Source organism: Bos taurus, chromosome 27 (assembly GCF_002263795.3).
Source record: "Bos taurus isolate L1 Dominette 01449 registration number 42190680 breed Hereford chromosome 27, ARS-UCD2.0, whole genome shotgun sequence".
NCBI classification, from domain to species: Eukaryota; Metazoa; Chordata; class Mammalia; order Artiodactyla; family Bovidae; genus Bos; species Bos taurus.
In genome coordinates, this window is record NC_037354.1 from 38,283,450 (window position 1) to 38,308,390 (window position 24,941).

General features: G+C 51.6%; 1 protein-coding gene across 3 annotated transcripts in view; it reads right to left on the reverse strand.

The window, feature by feature from the left end:
• SH2D4A (SH2 domain containing 4A) overlaps positions 1-24,466 on the reverse strand; it is a 74,622-nt gene extending 50,156 nt beyond the window's left edge. For 2 of the 3 annotated variants that reach the window (XR_009493177.1, XM_059882379.1), the window contains exons 1-4: positions 23,941-24,465; positions 18,045-18,430; positions 7,963-8,122; positions 6,533-6,704 (exon numbers count right to left, since the gene is read on the reverse strand). Coding sequence is in view for 2 of the 3 variants with exons in the window: in XM_059882379.1 (XP_059738362.1) it covers positions 6,533-6,704; positions 7,963-8,122; positions 18,045-18,225 (513 nt within the window). In the remaining variant the exon portion in view is untranslated. Of the gene's footprint in view, positions 1-6,532; positions 6,705-7,962; positions 8,123-18,044; positions 18,431-23,940 lie in introns of all 3 variants that reach the window. The other variant, XM_005226159.5, reaches the window with a different exon arrangement.
• Positions 24,467-24,941: the final 475 nt, after the last annotated feature.

Here is a 24,941-nt window from a genome sequence, read left to right on the forward strand (position 1 = left end):
TGTCTGTGCAGGTGCAGGCGTAGGAGCAGTCTTGTGTTCCGTGGCGACAGACCATTTAAACGCCTCTCAATTGGATCTGCATATTTTTCCCTCAGAGTGTGCCCAGACAGTCACTTGTGTCCAACTCTTTGCCACCCCATGGACTGTAGCCCGCCAGGCTCCTCTGTCCATAGGATTCTCTGGGCAAGAATACTGGAGTCGGGTGCCAGCTCCTCCTCCAGAGGATCCCTCAGAGGGTAAGCATTTCAAAAACATCTCATGTTCTAATCCATTCTTGTGCATTTAAAAAAAATTTTCAGGGTCTTAATTTTTAAATTTACTTGTAATCTTTAAATTTGTAAATTTGTAGCAATGAGGTAATTTTCTAAAAGGAAATTTGTTATGGGTGAACTTGATTTCATAAAAATCAAACGTAAACATCTGTATTTACACCCAAAATATCCGAAGTAGACTAGTCAGTCATTATAAAATGTACTATGTGATGCTATTAAATAACTGGTCAATACAAATGTATATTAGTTTATATAGATTTATAAATGGGTGAATAGGTAGGGAGGCAGGTCAGATGGATGGATAAATGGATAGATAGCTTTTGGATGATTAACACATGCTCCTATAGTTAAAAACAAAATCATTGCTAACAAAGATAAATACTATATGTCTGACTCTTTGTGACCCCGTGGACTGTAGCCTACCAGGCTCCTCTGTCCATGGAATTTACCAGGCAAGAACACAGGACTGGGTTGCCATTTCCTTCTCCAGGGGATCCTCCCAACCCAGGGATCGAACCCGGATCTCCCGCATTGCAAGCAGACACTTTACCATCTGAGCCACCAGTGATTTGGATACGTTTTCATTAAAAAGTTATATTTTTCAAATACTGGGGGGAAGAAGCCTCTCACTTCACAGATAAGGAAAAACAGAATCCTGCAGACACAGAGTGAGGATGAAAGCGCCGGTCTTCTGGGTCATTTACCGTGTTTGATCTCATTATGCTTCCACAGCACAAAAGTCTCCTCCAAGTCCACAACCCCTTTGGATTGTTCTGAATGTATGCAACTTATCCTCAGGAGAAAACGTGACTTGGACTACCATGAGGCCGTTTACAGTATTTACCATCACTGATCAGAGTGTAACTAAGCCCTGCTGGCGGAGAAGGCGATGGCACCCCACTCCAGTACTCTTGACGGAGGAGCCTGGTGGGCTGCAGTCCATGGGGTCGCTAAGAGTCGGACATGACTGAGTGACTTCACTTTCACTTTTCACTTTCATGCATTGGAGAAGGAAATGGCAACCCACTCCAGTGTTCTTGCCTGGAGAATCCCAGGGACGGGGGAGCCTGGTGGGCTGCCATCTCTGGGGTCGCACAGAGTCGGACACGACTGAAGCGACTTAGCAGCAGCAGCAGCAAGCCCTACTGGGGATACTACACATTACACTGTATAGACACAGCATTTCTTTTATAAAGTCTGAAAAAATCTGAAATCTAAAACACATCTGGCCCAGGGGTTTGGATAACGGAGGGCAGGCCAGTACTGCTGAGCCCTCCACCTTCAGGGTATGGTGGGCAGTGAAAGTCAAAGACGCTCAGTTGTGTCCGCCTCTTTGCGACCCCACGGACTATACAGCCCATGGAATTCTCCAGGCCAGAATACTGGAGTGGGTAGCCTTTCCCTCCTCCAGGGGATCTTTCCAATTCAGGGATCGAACCCAGGTCTCCCACACTGAAGGTGGATTCTTTACCAGCTGAGCCACCAGGGAAGGAAAGGTATGCTTTTAATTTCTGGGGCTCAAAAAAAGGCAGGTGTTTTTAATTCCTGGGGCTTCCCTGGTGGCTCAGTGGTAAAGAATCTGCCTGCCAATGCAGGAGGCGTGAGTTCGATCCCTGGGTTGGGAAGATCCCCTGGAGGAAGAAATGGCAACCCAGCCCAGTATTCTTGCCTGGAGAATCCCATGGATGGAGGAGCCCGGCGGGCTACAGTCCATGGAGTCGCCAAAGAGTTGGTCACAACTTAGCGACGGAACAACAACAATTTTTAATCTCCAGTTTTTACAGAGGAGAAAATGGAGGCTCCAAGAGGTTCTGAGATTTGTCTGCCGGCCCTCGGGAGAAGCTGGGTCACACAGACTCAGCGCTGCCAGGCGCAGGGCAGACACCAAGCAGTCTGGCTGAGGCAGCAGCAGGGCTGGGATGTAAGCTGTGGGGATGCTGCCTCGATCCCCTCTCCACTCCCTGCTCACTCCCTCCCCTCTCTCTTTCTCCCTGTTTTCTTACAGAAGAAAGTCTACTGTTTAATTCGAAAGCCAGCAACATCTGGATCTAAAGCATTCCTGCTTTAGGAGGGAAAAAAGCAAAACCTTGAATCCCCAGGGTGTGATGGTGAGGGTGCAGCCGGTTCCTCCCCAGCAGAAGAGAGGGCCAGGCCCCGCCTCTAACACAGGCCCCACCCAGCCACGGGCCAGCCCCCTCCACTCCAAGAACGCACCTGGTTTTACATCCCAGACGGCGGCTCTGAGGATGGAGTGGGATCCTGAAACCAAGTCCTCCGGCAGCTGTCCAGGGACACCTGTACGTAAAGGGTCAAATTCCTGGCCCCAGCCACGACTGCCCCAGCTACCAGCACAAAAGCAAACCTGTCTTTTCACCGAAGAATATCCCGGGCTCCTGGCTACACCCTTAGGATGTTCTGCTTTCGCCTCTTGGCATCCTCTTAAGGTGATTTCATCTTATTCAAAATATTAGTGGGTAAAGAGAGCAGATGGGGTTTCTCTGGTGGCTTAGAAGGTAAAGAACCCACCTGCAATGCAGGAGACTCAGGTTCGATCCCTGGATTTCGAAGATTCCTCTGGAGGAGGAAATAGCAATCCACTCCAGTATTCTTGCCACAAGAATCCCATGGATAGAGGAGCTTGGCGGGCTACAGTCCATGGGGTCTCAAAGAGCTGGACACAACTGAGCAACTAACGCTTTCATTTTCAAAGAGAGTGGATTAACAGTGGGATTTGCCCTGAGTCCTACAGGGGCCCAAAGGGGCCCCAGACTATATGTCTACCACAATGTCTCCCACCTCCATACTTTCATAAGACAATCAGAGCAGAGCTGAAAAGGCACCAGCTGGTACAAATGCAGAGACCCAGTCCACTCCTGTTGTTCAGTCGCTAAGTTGTGTCCGACTCTTTGTGACTTCATGGACTGCAGCACACCAGGCTTCCCTGTCCTCCACTGTCTCCCGGAGTTTGCTCAGATTCTTGTCCATTGAGTCGGTGATGCCATCCAACCATCTCATCCTCTGTCATCCCCTTCTCCTGCTGTCTTCAGTCTTTCCCAGCATCAGGTCTTTTCCAATGAGTCAGCTCTTCTCACCCAGGTGGCCAAAGATTGGAGCTTTTTATGATTCTGGAAAATCGACTGTTCTTTAAAGCCTCCCATGGTTATTCAGATAAGCATTATGATCACAAACTTCAATAAAAATGCTTGATAGTTTTTCTTTTCATAATAAATTTTAGGCCTTGTGTAGACAATGAAATTTTAAAGACATGACAATATCCTTTTATTGATAGACACTATGGTTAAATTTATATATTTTCTTGGGCTCCAAAGTCACTGCAGACAGAGACTGCAGCCATGAAATTAAAAGACGATTGCTCCTTAGAAGAAAAGCTATGAGAAACCTAGATGGTATATTAAAAAGCAGAGACATCACTTTGTCAACAAAGGTTCCTATAGTCAGAGCTATGATTTTTCCAGAAGTCATGTACAGATGTGAAAGCTGAACCACAAAAAAGGCTGAGCACCAAAGAACTGATGCTTTCAAATTGTGGTGCTGGAGAAGACTCTTCAGAGGCCCTCAGATTGCAAGATTAAATAAGTCAGTCCTAAAGGAAATCAACCCTGAATATTCACTGGAAGGACTGATGCTGAAGCTTCAGTAATTTGGCCACTGCAAAGAGCCAACTCATTGGAAAAGACCCTGATTCTGGGAAAGATTGAAGGCAAAAGGAGAAGAGGGTGGCAGAGGATGAGATGGTTAAATAGCAACACTCACTCAATGGACATGAATCTGAGAGAACTCTGGGAGACAGTGAAGGACAGGGAAGCCTGGTGTGATGCAGTTCATGGGATCACAAAGAGTTGGACATGACTTAGTGACTGAACAACAATGGTTAATTATGGCTGCAACACAGAAATCTTTACAGCGAAAGTCTGGACTGCATTTTGGAAACATGCATTGTCTCAGCTTCTCACCAGAGTTCTTTCCCAAGGAGCAAATCTGGAGAAGACAACGAATCTGTACATTGGAATTATGATGGGAGTGGGAGTTAAGTCAGATATAGGAAAACGAGGACTTTCAGAGATTCGGGGGCAGATTAGTCTCACAGATTAGTCTGTGGATGTGCACACAGAAATCATACTCATGTCATAAAATGAAATAATTCCACAAGAAAAAGCTTTGCAAACTTTAAATCAAAATGTGTGTATTTTATTCTTTTATATAAAATCAGCTTCCTGATTTTATATAAAAAATCAGACGGCTTTTTATATAAAAAGTTTTATATAAAAAATCCTGGCGGCTCAGACGGTAAGGAATCCGCCTGCAATGCAGGAGATCGGGGTTCAATCCCTGGGTGGGGAAGATATGCTGGAGAAAGAAATGGCAACCCACTCCAGTATTCCTGCTTGGAGAATCCCATGGACAGAGGAGCCTGATGGGCTTACAGTCCACGGGTTGCAAAGAGTCAGACACGACTTAGCAACTAAGCACACATATAAAATCAACTTATATCTCCATCTCAAGGAGCATGAGAAATCCTTGATGTTTCTAAACCAGACTCAGACTAGTCTTTACGGCTAATGCATTCTGAGTATGGCAGAAACCAGCACAAGATGGTAAAGCAATTATCCTTCATTAAAAAAAAAAACAAACAAACCAGCAACTCCTCCAGCATTTGGTTCCTGTTTATGCTTATGACACCCTCATGCCCCTAGGCGTCCAAGCTTGGAAACCTGTGCTAGAGACCTCTATCTGATGCAAGAATGCAAGACCTACTCTGATGCAAGAATGGTCAGTTCCTCTGAAAACAAATCTGCTCAGGTCAGCCCCTTGCTCAGAAATCACTGACAACTGGCAACTGTTCTTGCACAACAGGTCACCCCCAAGACCCTCCCCATCTGGCCCCACCCGCCCTTCACTCCATCCCTGCCTCTGCACGCCAGCCACCCCAGCCACACAGCCCTGCCCAGCGGTCTCTCTGCTGGAACCTCCAGCCCCAGGCACCCTGTGCGGTCACCTCCAGCTCCGAGTCCCCTGTAGAGCCATTCTGCCCTCCCCACCCCACCCCCACCCCTGGTGATGCTCACGTCCCCAGGCTAAGAGCACAGAAACACACCCCGGTCCCTGGACCACTGCTTCCGCTTGAAATGACACTTTATGTGAAGTCTCTCTTGCTTCCTCAGTTATGAAGTCCACAATGGCAATGATCCCATTTTTACTCCTATGGTGTAATCTCAGTCCTGGTACATAACGGTACTTGTTCATTGAACGAGTAAATCAATCCATCTTGGGGTCTTCTCCTCCATGTACCCCCCAGCCCCGCTCAACATCCTCCAAGAAGTAAAGAGCACACCCAGAATCAGAGGGCCGGAGCCCTCACAGAAGCCAGGCCGCTGCAAATCCCCTGCTAGCTCTCCGGGTAATTAAGTTCTTGGCAGAAGAAATAACTTCATCATCTAGTTTTATTATTCTTCCAAACCACAATCCCAGAAGCAAATTGCGTTTGAGCTCTTGTAAATGACCTGACACCTCAGAGAATTCATTCTAGCTCCGAGGACAGAGCTCTTGTTGTGTGGAGGCCAACGGCTGTTCCACAAACCAGGCAGACCCTATGAAACCAACGGGCCCTGACGCTTCGTCCTCAAAAGGGGTCAGGTCAGCCCCTTGCTCAAAAATCATTGACAACTGCCAACCATTCTTGCACAACAGGTCACCCACAAGACCCTCCCTGTCTGGCCCCATCCACCCTTCACTCCATCATTGGGGTGAAGCGGGGGGGACTCATGAGGACACAGTCTAGATCCCGGTGAAGCGGGTGTTCCAGGCCCAGCAAACCGCAGCTTTAACTGCCAGACCTGGCCCTGCCCGCCCTGGTGAGGGGAGCTGGCTGCGTTGTGCGCACGCCAGTCCCGGAGACCACGGGACTAGGAGCTCTGCCGTCCACCAGCCAGCCCTTCGAGAAAGACCCTGCCGACCCATTACAGAAAAATGTAACAGGAAAATAATAACCCTGGGGATGTCTTAACAATGCACAGTTTTCTATTTAGAGTTCTCTCCTCACAACTTCTCCCATGAAAAAGGGGGCTCTATGTTGTTTGTGAGGAAGCAGGTGAGTCCATCCCCCTAAGGAATAACCGCAGGGCCTTCAAGGCAGGAGGAACCTTTTCCAGAAAAGCCCCTTTAGGATCCCGATGCCCCAGGGCCCCGACACCTCTGTCTCCCTGTCGTGAAGTTCCGCATGGTTTAGAGACATGACTCACGGGCGCTTTCTGCTCTGCGAGGGGTGCAGCCGGCCCACAGCCTCGGCCCGGCGTCCCCGCCTCTGCCACCTTGTCGCCCACATTCCCGGTCTCCCCGGCACCAGGTGCCCGCCCCTCAGAGGATGGCAGCTTTGATTTCGAGCTGCTGCTGAGCTCTCCAGGCTGAGCTTTTCTGAGGAGAAACAAACGTGGAATTATCAAAACACATCCTGCAGTAAAGACAGCTTTCCCCCAAGTGGATGTCTACGTTCAAACGACGTGAACGGTGTTGATGCCAGGCTGAGCCCTTGCGAAGTATTTAAAGACATTAACCAAGTCCTCACAGCAGCCCTGGGGGCAGGGTGCGGTTACCCTGGCTTTGCTGTAAGAGGCTCAGGATAACCGTTATCCCGCATCCAAGGCCTGGCAGTGGCCAGGACTGGAATCCAGGCCTGCCCGGCTCCCGCATGAGAAGCTGAACAGCCTTCCTTCTGTTCGGGAATAGAGCAGACAGCCTTCGCGTCCTCAGCAGCACAGAGTCCCTTTTTTTTTTCCCTGTGTGCCCACCTACGGCTGTGAAGTCACAGCCCTGAGGCATGGGACAGAGGCCCCCTGTCTGCTCCCGTTTCTCCTCTCATGCAGGGCTGCCCACACTCGGGGGCGGGGGGCCCAGAAGCCACCCTAGCACCCGGCAGAGGCGACCCATGCCCTGCCCCGTGTCTGCCACCCGTGACCTCCCTGTGTCTGCAGTGATTATGTGACTTCCTCACTCAGCACCTCCTCACTGTCCACAGAATGAGATCCAGAGTCCTAAATCTGGCCTTCAAGGCATGAGAGAGCACCACCCCCATCAGCCACATGCACCCCAAACACGCAGACGGATTCACCATACACTCTATCAAGGGGTCCTGATGACCTCCTGCCTGCCTTCTCCCACCTGACCTCCTGCAGCTGGAAAACCACTTACCTTTCCAGGTTCTCCCCCTGGGATCAGGATGGGAGCCCCCAGGCTGGCCTGAGTCACAGCACACACAGCCCGAGTGGCCGCCTGTATCTCCTCCTGGACTGCAGGCTCCCGGACCGTCCCTGAGCACCCAACATGGACAGACCCCCTGGGGACTGCTCTCCTCAGCGGCCGCCCGGGAGCCTGCAGCCCGAGGGGGTCACGGAGCCGCACTCACTCCCACGACTGTGCTGCTCTTGCTCAACGTTAGGGAAGCCCAGGGTCACTGGGGAACCACATCCACGGCGTTCCGGGGGGATGCAGAACAGCCGATGTGGTGGCCTCGTGAGTGAAGGGGGTTCCCCGGAATTGGAAGGGAGAACTTTCCAGAAATTGGATGCCACCGCATGCCCTCGAGGCCCACCTGGCCCTCCCGCAGGCTCTATCAGCCAAGAAGCACGGCGGCCCCTCGGCCTGGCTGGGACCCCCCGGCCCCGCGGGTCCACACCTGAGCTCCGGCGTCTCCTGCTCAGCCTTCAGCCTCGCCCTCTCCGCGAGGATCTCATCACAGATCACGTCGTAGGGTTTGTCCAGGTGATGTTCACCCATCACCCAGACCCAGACCTCATTGTCGGCTCCCAGCTTCCAGTGAACGGATCTGCCGTTGTCTGCAAGCAAAACAAGGATCTGGTTTGAACAAGTATCTTCAGCCGTGGGTTAGGAGGTTTTCCACCGTTCAAGTATTTAAAGATCAGATGAAGCGAAGCACGTCCAACATGCTCTGAGCAAGCAGCCCCTTCCAGGGCGGTGGCTGGAATGTCGTTTTAAAGCATGATGAGTGTGGGTTCTGCACGTGCCTTTTTTATAAGTCAAGACCCGAGATGGGAAGACCACTGTCTGCGTTATCTCTAGGGTAACAGAGCCAACATCAGACCCCTGAACCTCTGAAGCCTAAGAATCTCCCTGCAACCCAGCTGTTCTAGGGCATGGCACGTCCACCATATTCCTAGGACTCACTGCTGGGTCCAAGGCATGTGTTTTAGAGTCAGACCAGCTTTGCTTTAAACCCTAGCCCTGTTATTTAGCTGTATGACTTGGACAAATCATTTAATCTCCCTAAGCCTCAGTTTCTTGTCCACACAATGGGAACCCTAACGTCTGCTCCAGAGGACAGCCGTGGTGGGAGGCAGCCGCGGGGCAGGTCCCCGGGGTGTCTGACACACGACGTGCTCAGCAGAGGCGGGTACAACCACTCCTCTGTGTTGTTGACGGCCGTGGCAGCTGAGAGACTCACACCAGCTGTGAGAGACGACACGCCCGGAGTGAGACATGGGGAAGCTCCTAGAATAACGCTGTTCCCTGCTGATCGCAGGGGCTGTGTTTACCTTCTAATTCCTGTTCCTCAAACGGGCACATCAGGCTTCCTGACACCCGGGACGGTGGTCATCCCCTGGAGAAGTTGGGGGGCGGGCAGTCCTAAGTCTGAAGGATATTGAGGGGGCAGGGAGGAGGAGTCAGTCTGTGCTCACAGGTGGATGCAGGTATGAGGGAAGGTCAGTCCTGGGTGGGCCCTGGCTGGGGAGGCCAGGTCAGCTGTGGCTCATTGAGGAGATGCACACAGGTTCCTTCACCATGGGACGCTGGCATCCCTCACAAAGTCCCCATACTGCCTGCTCTGGAGCAGCTAAGAATGTTCCCACTGTGTCCACCTCTCCGTCTTCACCTAACAACCCTCTGTCAACAGTTCTGGCAGCAGGAGGAAGGTGGCTGGAGATGGTGCAGCCGAGAACCAGGGGAGGTAGGAGGGGCCCAGGGGTCCCCGCAGCCCCTCTTGGGACAGCAACACACACTGCCCCCAAACCATGTCTGAGAGCATAACGCAGGGCACGCGGGGGCCATAACTCCTGTTGGGGGAGGACATGCTCCAGGGGAGAAGAATCCAGAAACCCTACGAACACAGGAGGGGCTGAGAACAAAGGGGAGGGACAGTGCCCCCGTATCTCTAAGATGGTGGGGGAGGCGTAAAGAGACGGCGGCTCTGGGGCAAGAAGGAAGGGGGTTATTGGACGTGTCAGATAGCAGCCCTGACAGGAGTCTCTGCTCTGACGGCCCCTCTCCTTCGGGGCAAAGACACTGGGGTCCTCGGGGGTCCATAGAGTTCCCCGAACCCAGCGAGGGGGTCATTCTAGTAAAGGGAGTGTCGGCCTGGCGCCCCTGGCTTCATGCCAAGACAGGGAGGGCTGTCTCCCACGACGTTCCCATGGTGTCCCTAAGGCTGCGGGGTGCAGAGCTGGGTGCTGCGGGGTGCATGGGGTGAGACACTCTCCTGCAGGTCACCAGGGCCTGGGAGAGGAGGACAGGGCAGCTGGTCACCGACTTGATGAACTTCACCACCTGTCTACTTCATGCCAGGCCCTGAGGTGGACGTGCTGCAGACACTTGCAAACAAGACAGACAGTCCCAGCTCTCAGGGACTCAGGTTTCAGCTAAAGGAGGCAGGCGCTGGACCACTAGTTAATTACGAAAATAGCACGACTGAGACAATGACGATGTTAGTCACTCAGCTGTGTCCGACTCTTGGGACCCCTTGGACCTGCCAGGCTCCTCTGTCCATGGGATTCTCCAGGCAAGAATACTGGAGTGGGTTGCTATGGCCTTCTCCAGGGGATCTTCCCAAGCCAGGGATCAAATCTGGGTCTCCTGCATTGCAGGCAGATGCTTTACCGTCTGAGCCACCTGGCTGAGGGAGGGGTGTTAAAGTGCTAACGATGGGGTCGGGTGGGCAGGGCACATACTCTGTGACCAGGCGAGATTGCGTCCAACGAGGGCGATGGGGTCGGGTGGGCAGGGGACATACTCTGTGACCAGGCGAGATTACGTCCAACGAGGACTCAGAGAAGGCAGGGAGCTTCGAAAGGACAGAGAAGAAATAAGACGTTCCTGGCGTTCAGCTGGGGAGGCTGGGTATGGAATTTAGACAGAGAACAGAGTGGGTTTGGTGCTGGACAGGAGGAACACCGTGACCGAAGCCCAGGGATGGGAACTGGTGAGGGGCCACGCGGAACCGGGGTCTCTGCCAGAGCTGACGAGGCTTGAGAAGCCAACTGGTCGTGGGCTGAGGTCACAAGGGGAGCGGGTGCCCGCCTGGCACAGGCCCCAGATGCCTGGTGAAGAGGTTTACGTGGAGGGCCTGTGTGGCATAACTCCAGAAAGCTGTATGAACATCCCAGTGTTCACGGCACTTTATTTCTCCAGTCAGAGTTTCCTCTTTGATAAAACAGAGGCGATGAGTCTGAACTCACAGACAAGTGCTCAAAAGGATTAATTCCATGTTTTTGGTCTGAGGGACCAACCAAGAGCCCACAACTGTCAGACACAAACCACAAAACTCCCAGCAGAGAGCACAGGCAAAACACCCTCTGACATAAATCCTAACTATTTTCCTAGCTTGGTCTCCCAAGGCAAAAGAAAGAAAAGCAAAAATAAACAAATGGGACCTAATCAAACTTAGAAGCTTTTGCACAGCAAAGGAAAACCATCAACAAAATGAAAAGACAACCTATGGATCGGGAGAAAATATTTGCAAACAATGTGACCAACGAGGTTTAATTTCCAAATTAAACAGCTCATACAGCTCAATACCAAAAACTACACAAAACAAAAAACACCCAATCAAAATGTGAGCAGAGAACCTAAACAGATGTTTTTCTGAAGAAAACATACATGTGGCCAACAGGCACATGAAGAGATGCTCAACATCACCAGTTATTACAGAAATGCAAATCAAAACTACAATAAGGTATCAGCTCACACTGGTCAGGACAGCCATCATCAAAAAGACTACAAATAATAAATGGTGAGAGGGTGTGGAGGAAGGCAAACCCACCGACACTGCTGGTGGGAACCAAAGTTGGTACAACCACTTTGGAAAACAGTATGGAGGTTCCTTAAAAAACTAAAGCTACCATATGACCCAGAAACCCCACTCCTGTGCATATAGGTGACTTCCACCGACCCTGGGCTGCAGTGTCCACGTGCTGCCTGAACTCGCAATGCCCAAGGAACTGTCCACCACTCTGGCCGCTCCTCGTGGTCACTCACCTCTGACCCAGAAACCAGAGGACAAATGCCTGGCCGGCAGGGCCTCAGGGATTTGGGTGCTACGGCCACGTTCCTTCTGATGGGTGGCCACGCCAGGTCTGCCGTGAAATATGTAGAGCATCACCGAGGCTGTTAGTAACCCTACTCAGCCACAAGGAAATTTGAGGGTCAGGGAGGGTAAGTTCCTTGTCTGGGATTGTAGAGCTGGTGCAATGCAACCAGAATGCCTTACCTGACTGTGAGGCAGTAAAACCTGTGTTTAGAGTCACCTCTGATGCACTGTCCAAACTGAAATACCTTTGAGAGAAAAAAAAGGAAACCCACCAACAGGAAAGGCAGGAAATGAATGTTTGCAGGGCTCTGCTGAGCGAGCGGGGTACGGGGTCACTGTCTTGGCCCTGCAGAGCAGGAGAGCGCCAGCCCCACGTTTCAGTGAAGACCAAGGCCCAGTCCTGGGCTTCCCTGGTGGCTCAGCAGTAAAGAATCTGCCTGCAATATAGGAGCCAGAGGACATGCGCGTTCGATCCCTTGGTCGGGAAGATCCCCTGGAGGAGGGCATGGCAACGAACTCCAGTATTTGTGCCTGGAGAATCCCCAGGGACAGAGGAGCCTGAGGGCTACAGTCCATAGCGTCACAAAAGAATTGGACACGACTGAAGCAATTTAGCACAATAAGGCCCAGTCCTATGGGGACTTCCCTGAAGGTAGTGCAGGTAATAATTCTGCGAGTCTGTGTTTTAAACCTTTGAAAATATTTATTCTAGAGACAAAAGGGACAGAAAGGGAGCTGGAGAACCCCAGGGCACCACTGTCCCGGGCAGCAGGTGGTGGCACAGACAAGCGAGTAGGTCACTCGGGGGGGAGGCGGGCTGGTCCACGGCTCCAAGGGGTGAGAGGGAACATCCTAGTGGCCATCTGAGTCCAGCGCTCCACACGTGAGACCCAAGGCCGTCACACTATCCAGCCCAGAGTGAGCCCGGAGCGGGCTGGGACCAGCGGCTCAGAGCAGACTCAGATCTGACGTTCCAACTTGGACTCCAACGGTGACCCGCCCACGTCACTTTCTCCAAGTCTGTTTCCTTATGTGTAAGAATCAGGCGGCGGGCGATGTTCACCTCCCTGGATTCTTACAAAGATTAAATGAAGTGACATCAACACAAGGGCCTGGCCCTTGCTAACAGACCCACAGGGTGGTAGGGAGAACCTCCGTGGGAGGGAGCAATGGAGTGTGCTGAGACAGGGAGTAACCAGCGGACTCCCAGGCTTCTGGCTTTGGTGACTCAAAGGAAAGCGGGCTGCAGATCATGGTGGAGACTGAGAGGCAGGAACAGGCCTGGGGGGTGGAGGGGAGACAGCTGGGATGATGCTGAAGAACATGGTTTTGCATCAAGGGCCCAAGGGTCTTCTGAGCAGAGATGCTTGTTGGGTAACTGGTACGAGACCAATGCTCAGATAAGAGGTCTGGTTTCGAAATACAGGTGTGAGATTCCATAAAGAGAAGAAAAGATGCCCCAGGGAGGGAGTATGGAGATCCTGACCTTAATCTAGTCGGGGAGTCTGTGAATGAGGCTCAGGGAATCTGTCAGCATTGGGCAACTCTGCAGCAAATGTCGTCTGTACGGATTTTCCTGGTCCAAGCTTTCAGTAAGTTTTCCATGGAGTCTAAGGGACCCTCAATCCCACCTGAAGCTTACCAACCACCAGGGCAGAATGAGGCTCCCCTGGGGAACACAGGTATTCAGGGTCAGGCAGAGATGTAAAAGACAACAGTCGTGGAGACAGCAAGGGACCACGACGCGAAAAGACTCCAAGAGGCAACTCACAGGGTGAGACCCGGCTGAGAAATCAACTGAGCTGAGAACTGAACCCAGCAACGGAGGTCACTGTGCTGGGTCAGGAGGGAAGGGAGGGAAGCAGACACGGCAGATGGCTCACACCAGGGCTCTGCCATCATTTCACTGAAAAGGGAAGGCTCTGCATAAAGGAGCTCGTCTGAGACTCCACAAGTGAAATCTCACAAGCCCAAGCCTGTTCCAAGGGTGCACACGGAGTATCTCAGTCACCGCTCATAGTGACCAGAGCCTGGCTTCTTGCGAGAAGTTCCCACCAGCTGGAGAGGTGTCTATTGCTGGGCAGCCTCTACCAAGAAAAGGCCTCCTCTGTGTGCATGACCAGAAAAAAAAAAAAAAAACTCACGGGTTAAAGGCTCCACAGGACACCCACACAAGCACACGTTCAGATGTGTGCAGGGCACCCGCAGACGACGGCACCTGTTGCCAAGCTCCAGGTAAGCTCCATGCGTCAGGTTGGCTGAACAAGGGGCAACGTTTGTTAACAGTGCCAGCTACGGGAGAGTCAGACTCAGGGTCACTGACCAGCTGCTGCCCTGGGCAAGTCAGTTAAGGTCCCTCCGTCTCCCTTTCCTCACCTGTGAAATGTGAAAGTAACTCAGCTCCAGGCCTGGCTGTGATGATTTCATGAGATAATAGACTTAAGCACAGAGTTCAGGGTCTGACACTCCAGCAGCTCAATCGGTTGGGGCCACGTTTACAGTCTAGAGCAGTGCTGTCCAATGGGAGCGCTACCTGTAATTATACATTTTCTAGCCATCCTATTAAAAAATCAACAGGAGCCTGGGCAAGATGATGGAGCAGAAAGGCTCTGAGCTCACCTCCTCTCATGAGAACACCAAAATCGCAACTATCTACAGAAAAACCATCCATGAAAAAGACCAGAACCTACAAGAAAAGATCTCCTCCAAACAAAAACATAGAAAAGGAACCACGATGAGACAGACACCACAGTGAGACAGACACCCCAAGGTGGACGACCCACAGACTGGCACTTCTCTCACCAGAGTGAGAGTTCTGAGCCCCAGGCCAGGCTCCCCAGCCCAGGGGTCCTACTTATCTGGGAAGATGAACCCCCAGAACATTGGCTTTTGAAAGCCAGCGGGGCTTAATTTTGGGAATCCCACAGGAGTGGGGGGAATAGAGACTTCACTCTTAAAGGGCGCACACAAAATCTCACACACACCAGGACCCAGGGTGAAAAGCAGTCATTTGATAGGAGTCTGGGCAAGACCTATCTGTCGGTTTTGGAGGGTCTCCCAGGGAGGCGGGGATGGCTACGTGTCACCCTGGGGCCATGAATCCTGGAGGCACACATATTTGGGGACCTTCTGTCATGAGGACACAGCTGCTGGCAGCTTCCATCTTAGCTCATTAGTGCCAAGACCTGGGCTACCCAACAGCTTGCAGGCAACCCGTGCTGAGAGGCCTCAGGCCAAACAACTAACTGGGTAGGAACGAAGCCCCAGCCATGAGCAGGCCCTGAGGACTTCCTGAGCCCACAGCTGACTCTAGACACGCCTCTGGACTTCGCCTTGCCCACCAGAGGGCCAAGACCCAACTCCACACACCAGCGGGCAGACATTGGCCCTTCCCTCCAGGAAGCCAGCACGGGTCTCCAGACCAGCTATTTGTAAAAATACAAATAACTATGTAGAAAAAAAAAAAAAAGACAAACGAGGTAGCAGAGGAACATGTTCCAGATGAAGAAAGACGATAAAACCCCAGAAGAACTAAAAGAAGTGGAGATAAGCTTTCTACCCAAGAAGGAGCTCAGGGCAGTGCTTGTAAAGATGATGAAAGAACTCGGGAGGACAGGAGGTATGCACAGAGCAAGAACTTGGAATTTTTAAACAAAGAGTTAGAAAATATAAAGAACACACAGAGAAGGAGAATACAGTAACTAAAATGAAAAATACACCAGAAGGAATCAACAGTAGACTAAACAATACAGAAGAGTGGATCAGTGAGCTGGAAGATGGAGGAGTGGAAATCACTGCTGCTGAGCAGAAAAAAGGATGGAAAGAAATGAGGACAGGTCAAGAGACCTTGGGGACAACATCAAGGCACTAATATTAGCATTACAGGGGCCCAGAAGGAAAAGAGACAGAAAATGAGCCTGAGAAAATATGTGAAGAATAATAACTGAAAACTCCCCTAGGCTGGGAAAGGAAGCAGTCACTCCAGCCCAGGAAATGCACATACTTCCAGACAGCAGGAGTCGCCAACCTCCAAGCTGCAATGACTCCCCATCACTCACATTAGCACCCCCCACCATCCCCATCCTCGGAAAAACTGTCTTCCCTACAACCAGTCCCTGCTTCCAAAAAGGTCGGGGACCACTGCCATATAGGATGAACCCAAAGAGAAACATACCAAGACTCACTGTAATTAAAATCACAAAAATTAGAGAATATTAAAAGCAGCAAAGGGAAAGCTTCCCAGGGGGTGACAGTGTTAAAGAATCCACTTGCCAATGCAGGAGATGCAAGAGAGATGTGAGTTTCATCCCTGGGTTGGGTAGGTCCCCTGGAGAAGGAAATGGCAACCCACTCCAGTAGTCTTCCCTGGAGAATCCCAAGGACAGAGGAGCCTGGTGAGCTACAGTCCACGGGGTCACAAAGAGTCAGACACAACCGAAGCGACTGAGCATGCAGCACAGGAGAAGCAACAGATAACATACAAGGGAAGTCCTATAAGGCTAGCAGCTGGTTTTTCTGAAGGACAGGAGGGAGTAGCATGATAGATTTAAAGAGACGAAAGGGAAAAATCTACAACCTGCAGAGGAAGAATTTGAGCAAAGAACACCTTACATCACCAGGAGGAGACTAACTCAGCAAAAGTGAGAAACCCGAAGTCTCTCAAAGAGCTCCAGGCCACTGATTCCAGGGAACAGAGCCTTTCTGCGGCCCCAGTCTACACAGTCACCCACCACGTCTGCGTGTCACGTTCACAACTAATACAGTGCCAGGAGGCCCCGTTATACTTGGTTAACTCAGACCAAAGGATGCAAGGAAATGGAGAAGCCAGATCGGAAAGATACAGGCTCATGCTTCAGTTTGGACATGTTACCGCTAGAAGGAAAACCAAGGATGTCTTTGGAGAGTGCAGAGTCCTGTGAAGTCCAGTGGACCTAGGTACCAACTGGGGTGTGACCTTGCATGTATTACTGCACTTCTCCATGTGTAAAACGGGACCACTGATACCTGTTTTGGAGAAATATCGTGAAGATGACATGAAATCTATGTAAAAGTGCTTTGCATGGTGTCTGACAAAACAGGGGTTTAATAAATAGCTGCTATTGGTGATAATAATAATAATAAATGAACTACTCATATTTACTTCCATATCACTATAAAACCTTAATTGGAAAAAGGTTTTAATAAAAGACAGTGCAAGAAAAAGGTCACTAGACTGACTTCCCTTTTGAGTCTGTGCAAACAAGGGAGATTAATTTTCTCAATCTTTGAAACCCTGAACGGTTTTATCAAATTTATTTTTCCTGGCTTAATGGAAAATGAAGAGAAATTGATCTTTGAATGCCTCTCTGTAAGTGACTTTGAAAACTGTTTTTTCCCAACAACATAGGTATTTGTCCATAACAAAAAGTGTGTGGACGGGTGTGTGTGCGCTAATGCGTGCTTTCCCATGTCTCTGTGTGTATATGCTTTAACCCTGATATACAAAGAATTCCTCCTCATTCATGGCCCCAAAGATGTGGCCAAGCTACCAGGGATTCCTTGGGTCAGGAGGAGGTAGTACATTTGAAAGGTGAACTCACACTAAAAAAATTAGCATTATGACTTTTTTCCTTTTAGTAGTAGTTGCATCTTGAAAGTGAATGTCCCTAAAAACAGAAGACTCAAAGAAACATCTCTCAGAGTCTACAGAATGGAAACTGCATTCTAGAGAGATGCAGCCATAAAGACTTTGTATGCTGGGTATGCACTGGAAAAGGAAATGGCAACCCACTCCAGTGTTCTTGCCTGGAGAATCCTAGGGGCAGCGGAGCCTGGTGGGCTGCCGTCTAAGGGGTGGCACAGAGTCGGACAGGACTGTATCGACTCAGCAGCAGCAGCAGCAGCAGAGTACCAGGGGCTTCCCTGGTGGCTCAGTTGGTAAACAATCTGCCTGCAATGCAGGAGACCCTGGTTGGATTCCTGGGTCAGGAAGATCCCCTAGAGAAGGGATAGGCTACTCACTCCAGTATTCTTGCCTGGAGAATTCCATGGACAGGGGAACCTGGAGGGCTACAGTCCATGGGGTCACAAATTGTATACGACTGAGCGACTAAGCCCAGCACAGCAGAATACCAGGCATCTGGGATAAGACGAGGTGGACCCTTCCTGCATGTCCCTCGAGTTCATCTCCACGTGACTTTTTACTGCAGCTTAAGGTCAGTCCGGTTTCAAGAAAGATATCTGCTCTCAGCCTCACCACTCCAGAGTATTGCCGCTCGTGTGTGTGCGTGTGTGCGCTTCAGGCTGATCAACTGCACCATGAAAAGCTTGGTAACACTCAGGGTCCGCCTGCCAAACCGGACTTCAAACGCAGCTAGCTGCTGACCAGCATGAAACATGAAAATGAGCAGGGAGGCAGCCCGCCGCGTGGGCTCCCGGGAGAAGCGAGCTCCGCTTACCTTTCTTTGGTCTGGGTTTCACTGGCAAGGACTCCTGTTTTTCCATCGATGCTTCTCTTTCTTTCCAGCGGCGGACCTGCTCCTCCCTCATCTTGAAGAACAGGATCTGTTTCTGTTCCTCGTTCAGCTCTGCCAGCAGATCAGGATCTATGTACATCTCCGACAGGATCTGTTTCAGCATCTTTGCAGGGCTGGAGTCTTTTACACCTGGGGCAAAAGTTCTTGAGAACGGCTTCCAGGGCTGCCTCCCCTGGGCTGGCACGGGGCGGGGGAGGGGGGCACCCACAGACCTTCCCAGATGCTAGTGGGCCTGGGACGACGGCAGTTCAGCAAACTGGCTCTGGGTTCCCACACCAGGCCCCCTGTCCAAAATGCCACTCATGAACCTGCAAAGAGAAACAGCCAAGATGCAACCATGTTAAAAGGTACAAAGGCCAGGACAGGCTTAGGAGTAAGCTTGGCGGAAACACAGATCCGCTTTTATTTCAGGCAAGCTTTGTTAAGAGCTTTGTGTAACCTGTATCCTGTAATTTCCAAAGATACTTTAACAAAAAATAAAAAATAAACCCTAACTTTTCACCGGTCACTCTCAGGGAAACAAAAAATTAACAGAGGCTTGGCCTTCTCCCAACTAAGCAAACATGTGATTACCTCCGAGCTCAACAAACGACCACGTCCACAGCTAAAAACAGTTAAAGAGACAAAGGCAGGGATGAAATTAAAAGCCTCTCTCCAAACAACGTACTTCAAAAGAAAACACCGTTTTTGAGATTTCAGAGAATTACCCACCCAAACCCAAGCCGGGCTTAAGGAAGAAATAAAGAAGAAATAAAAATTAGACCATAATGCAATTTTCCCTTACAAGTGGCAGTTAATACACACAATTATGTGCTGTCATCCTCACAGAAGGACAGTTCAGTGTTCAGACAACTCACTAGAACCATGGAAGCCGTGCAGAGCAGGAGAGGGCACTCACGTGCATTTTGGAAGGGCACCAGGGTTTAGTGCCTCTTCCAGATACCCTAATTTCACAGGGTCTAAATTTACAGACCAGATAAACTGGGGGAGCTGTGAAATTAAAAGACATTTTCTCCTTGGAAGAAACGCTATGACCAAGCTAGACAGCATATTAAAGAGCAGAGACATTACTTTGCCAACAAAGGTCTATCTGGTCAAGGCTACGGTTTTTCCAATGGTCATGTAAGGATCTGAGAGTTGCACTCTAAAGAAAGATGAGCGCAGAAGAATTGATGCTTTTGAACTGTGGTGTTGGAGAAGACTCTTGAGAGTCCCTTGGACTGCAAGGAGATCCAACCAATCCATTCTGAAGGAGATCAGTCCTGAATATTCATTGGAAGGACTGATGCTGAAGCTGAAACTCCAATACTTTGGCCACCTGATGCGACAAACTGACTCCTTGGAAAAGACCCTGATGCTGGGAAAGATTGAAGGCAGGAGGAGAAGGGGCCGACAGAGGATGAGATGGTTGGATGGCATCGCCGACACAATGGAATTGAGTTTGAGCAAGCTCCAGGAGTTGGTGATGGACAGGGAGGCCTGGCGTGCTGCAGTCCATGGGGTCGCAAAGAGTCAAACACAACTGAGCAACTGAACTGAACTGAAGAGGTGACCAGGCGCGTGACAAAGGGTCCTTGCTCTGGAAGACAGTTTCTCAGACGGAGGAGCCTTGGGCCTGAGCACACAGGTGACTTCACGGGGGTACCTACTCCTCAGCAGATGTGTTCTACTTCACACATTTCCATTTGGTCTATTTTCAAAAAATATAGCAAACCTTCATATTTTTGTCATTAGAAGAAAATGACGTACACATTTTCATTCTGGGGGGACAAAAGGATGCTTCTTTTGTTCCAATATAACAAGATATGCACAAAAAGCTTATTTCTTTCAACTCTTCAGGATCACCTGTGTTCTAAGAAACGGACTAACAATTCCACCATCTGGCCACGCCCTCTCAAATATCTTCTTTCTCCAAACTAAGTTCAAAGGCTCTTAAGCTTCAGACCAGTCACTCAGCCACACGGCGGCCCTCCCAGGCCCATGGCCGGTCAGCCCCGGCCCGCCTCCCGGTCACCCCCAGGCAGGCTGCCACACTCCTTTCACGTCCGGGAGGCTCCTGCAGCCTCACTCCCGCTCTGCCTCCTTGCACAGCTGTTTCTCCATTTACACCAGCTTTTTCAGAGAAGCATGAGCAACAGCCCAACAGCCAGGGTACCCAGGGGGCTCTGAGTACCAACAACATGTAGTTCCATTCACTAACGTGCCCTGATGTAGCAGGGACCTTTACTGAGGCTACCACGACCCCCGCCATCTGCATCCTGCCATCTGTAGCATCCAACTACCCGGGGCTCAAACGGAACACAGTGTTAAGAGAAATTTTTAAAAGAATTAAAGGCACCGTCCGACTCTAACTCAGTCAGCCACGCCCGCCCCAGGCTGCCTGGCTAGCTTTGTATTTTGCTTTGAGGCGACCCTCAAAGGCTCTAACGGCCACACCACTGATGTCCTGTGATGCTTTCCTGACTCTGGAGTCTCCAGGAGAGGGGCTCAACTAAATCTACACTCGAGGGGGGTTTCCAGAGGATGAGCTCTTGTCTGTAGGTGTCAGAACGGCAGGAAGAAGGTAAGTCCTCAGCTTGCTGCACTCGAGTGCTGGAGACCAAGTGCTAAGAAGCCACAGTGAGTGAGTCCTTGACATTCCGAAGGAACGTGCCTCAGCATAATAAAGCTATATATGACATTCCGGTAAAGGTCCTTACGCCGGGACATTTCTTGACCAGGGGTTGACTTTTGCAGAAATAAAACACAGGGGAGAGGAACTGCCCAGGGAAGCTGAAGGCTTCCACTCTATTCCCCAGTCTGGAATTGGGCGACTCCCAGCAATGGGGACAGGCCAGGCAACGCCTAAACCCAGAAAGGGCTGAATCCCCTCTCCCCTCCCCACCCGGCGCGCTCCTGGTCTCGGACGCTGACCCCAGCCGCAGCCACGACCATGAGTGGTGAAGGCAGTAACTAACGAATCTTCATCCCAACCTTGGAGTTCAGCCCCTCATCATCCCCATTTCCTACAAGACGATGGAGGGGGTATGCCCGGCCATCTGGCTCCAAGTCAGGGGCACGGAGTCTGCTGGGAGCCCAGAATCAGGCTTCCCTGGTAGCTCAATTGGTAAAGACTCCTCCTGCAATGCACTAGACCCCGGTTCGATTCCTGGGTCCAGAAGATCCCCTGAAGAAGGGATAGGCTACCCACTCCAGTATTCTTGGGCTTCTTTTTTGGCTCAGCTGGTAAAGACTCCACCTGCAATGCAGGAGACCTGGATTTGATCCCTGAATTGGGAAGATCCCCTGGAGAACGGAAAGGCTACCCACTCCAGTATTCTGGTCTGGAGAATTTCATGGACTGTATAATCCGTGGGGTCGCAAAGAGTCAGACACGACTGAGCGACTTCAACTTTCACCTTTCAGAGTCAGAGCATCACCGGGATGGGGAACCACAGGTGATGTTTCAGAAGCAAGTTCTGGCAGCAGCAGAAATGCTGAACCCAAAGTGCATGAGGCAGGGCTGACCCTCGCGGGGGGCAGAAGCCTCATCTCTGCAAGTGCAGGTGGCCTTAGGGGAGGGCAGGTACGGAAAAGCCCCCACCCCAGGAAGGACAGTGGGAAATGACCGACACGTGGGGCTCAGGGCGTTCACACAGAGCACTCAGTCTACACAGCATCCACCCGCAGCTCCATCCACAGCCCCTGGGGAACAGACCAGCAGCGGAGACAGACCAGGGGAAAGGGTGGCTCTGTGCCTCGGGGAAGACAGGTCCAAGCTCTCACAGCTTCGATCTTGTACGGTTTCCCCCAAACATGATTTTTTTTTTTTTTTGCATTAAAGGTAATTAGTGGACCTTCAGGGAAAGACTCTGGCTTCCCCTTACCCTCAAAGAAAACTTGGGGATCCAGCTGACAAGAATCTTGCGGGGCGAGGCTGCTGAAATACAAACACTGCATGCCAGGCTGAGGCTGCGGCCCTCCAGAAGGAACCTCAAACACAGCGCCGGCGGGCCCGGGAGGCCAGCCCTACCTCTGCCGGGCTGGGTGTCACTTCACTACCCGCATTGGCTTTCCTCACCGTGAAAGGAGCCTGAACTGTGACTCTGTAACCTGAGGTCTGTGCCACACCATCCAGCGGGGACTTACAGAGGCAAGTGGAGCCAGGGTGGAGGAAGCAGAAAGGAGGAAATGAACTGGTCAGGATTTCCCCTATTTCACCCCCTGACAATCAGTGCTGCAACCGAGTTTGGCACACCGAGTGCAGTGGGCTCCCCCCATTCAAGATCCAGTAAAAAGGAAAGCTGGGCTAACTCAGTTTCTTCCTGTGCAATACTTTTCTTAAAAGACAAAAATGACAAGCAACACGTCCGCATCTGCTACTTTTTGCAAAAACAAATTTCTACTGGGTCACAGTTGTCTCCAGGACTCCCATAGGGGTGGCCTGGCTCTCATACTTGATCGTACTTTACTGGGGTTTAGAGCCACTGTCCTCTAAACAATGATATTGGTTTTTTTTAGAGGACTTTTTGTATTTTTCATGACCCTGAGACCTCACCCGAAAGGGTGGTGCAGTGGTAAAGAATCTGCCTACCAATGCAGGAAATGCAAGAGAACCAGGTACGATCCCTGGGTCTGGAAGATCCCCTAGAGAAGGAAATGGCAAGGCACTCCAATATCCTCGTCCAGAAAAGTCCCTGGATAGAGCCTAGGGGCTACATTCCATGGGGTCACGAAGAGTCTGACACGACTGAGCACCAAAAAAAAAAAAAAAAACCAGCTTAATTAATCATAAAAATATTGTGATATGGACATTATAACTTTAATGGTAAGAATATCATTTGAATTATAATTCTTTTCAAACAGCTAGCTGTTTTCAGACTTTCAGTTATCTCATTCAACTTTGCGTTATTAATCTACCTACACAAAGTTTCTCTTTGAGGATAAAATGAATTGGGCGGGCAACATCAATTTGGTAAATTCTGTAAAGATGATGTACCACTCTTCAGAAATTTGAAATCACTGCACAGAGGTTTATCTAGAAATTTCACTCATGCCAGATCTACGCCCGCATTGATTCCACTTACTTCTTCATTGAAAAAAACTAAATAAAAAACTTGTATCCAAGTCGTTGTTTCTCTTAAGCAGGCATCCAACAAAGTTTTAGGGTTGAGCTGACTCTTTAAGTTTATTTAGAAAGAAAGGGACGCTCTGTCGCCTCTTTCCTATAACTCTTGGGGAGAGAAAGACACTCTGAGCGAACCCGCAGTGACTCCCCGGTGCCCCGGGCGCCACCCCAAGGGCGCCCTCGCGAACCCTAGGGCAGGGGAAGGTCACCGCGCGGCCGCCTGCAGCCACCGTCTGCGCCCGCCTTCCGAGGGGTGACGCGCCCACCGCGGCCCCGCGCGGCCCCCCAGTGCACCCCGCGCCCACGGGATCGGGGACCGCGCCTGGCGCGCCGCCTTCCTCGCCCGCGACCCCCAGGCGCTCCCTCCCCGGCAGCCCGGGGCGCTCCCCCGAGGGACGCGTCCCGGAGCTGCCCGCGCGCCCCGCGGCCCCGCGCGCCCCTCACCGCGCCCACCGGCCCGCTCTCTGCGCCGCCGCTCTCCTGCCGGCGCGGCGACACCGGACACCCGACACCGGACACCCGGCCGCTCGCAGCTGAGCCCGCCTGGCGGAGACCCCCGCGCTGGCCGCCCCTCCAGCCTCCCGCCCGCGCGGGGCCGGGCCGCCCTGGCTTCGGGCGCCGAGAGCGCGGCCGGCTGCACAGACGCGCGGCCGAGACGCAGGCCGAGGGCCTTCCCCACGGCCGGCTGCCAGCCCCCCAGCCCGCCCGCACCTGCGGCCGCCGGCGCGTCCCTCCGTGCTCCCCGCGGGCCGGGCGGGGTCCGGCCGGGCGTCCCAGCAGGTTGGGGCCCGAGGCCGGGAGCCCTTCTCAGCTCCGCCGGAGGAGCCTGTGCTCCAGCGTCTCCGAGCTCACTTTTTTTCTTTTGTTGACCTTAAGTCAATTATCAAACTCCTCCCGGGCGCTGGTCCGCAAGGGTACGGCTTTGTAGGAGGCCAGGACCCGGAGGAGAAAGGCTGGAAAGATGGAGACTGGAGACGGTCAGTCCGGGGGTTTGGGGGGAGAGAAAATGAAAGAAGTGCGGAGAAGGGGAGAAGGCAAGAGAGTTAAGAGGGAGAAGGCGGCGCTGAACTGCGCGCGGGGACAGCACAGGTCAGGGTGGCGCCCGCGAGGGGAGGAGCCGCGGCCAGAGAAGGAAATCTGGGAGGACAGCTCATTGGAGGCAGAGTGGACTCGTCCGATGACATTTTGCATTCAGAGGACCGTTCAGAATGTGTGGAGCAAGGAGCCTGCTGTCGTGACCACACCCTACCCCAACCTGGTCACAGGAGTCAGGGAGAGATGGGGTAAACAGCGAGTGTAGACCTGTCTACACAGCCTACCTGACTTGCTCCTTTCAAAAATGAAACTTTCCCATTTCTAGCCTCTCTGGACCTCGGAAGATACTGGAGAGGTAGAACCTGGGGGCGGAAGTCAAGCCTCCTGAGTAGCTATTTGAGAGCTATTCTAAGGATCCTATCAGGGCAGAATTTCTGGTTGGGTTTGGTTCCCACTGCTTATTAACTGAATGGCCTGTCGGGTGTTTCTGGCTGGAGTGTCATTTAACCTGGCTGGCTGCTGGGGCCTGCTCAGAGGGAACCCTAACACTCCGTGGTGAAGCAGTTGAAGAACTACAAAGTCAGTTTAACACAGTCCCCAGAGGCATTTAATGAGCACTTGCTGGGTACCATGATGGTCATGGTGAAGCCAGACGCAGGGAGCAGACAGCTGGCCCC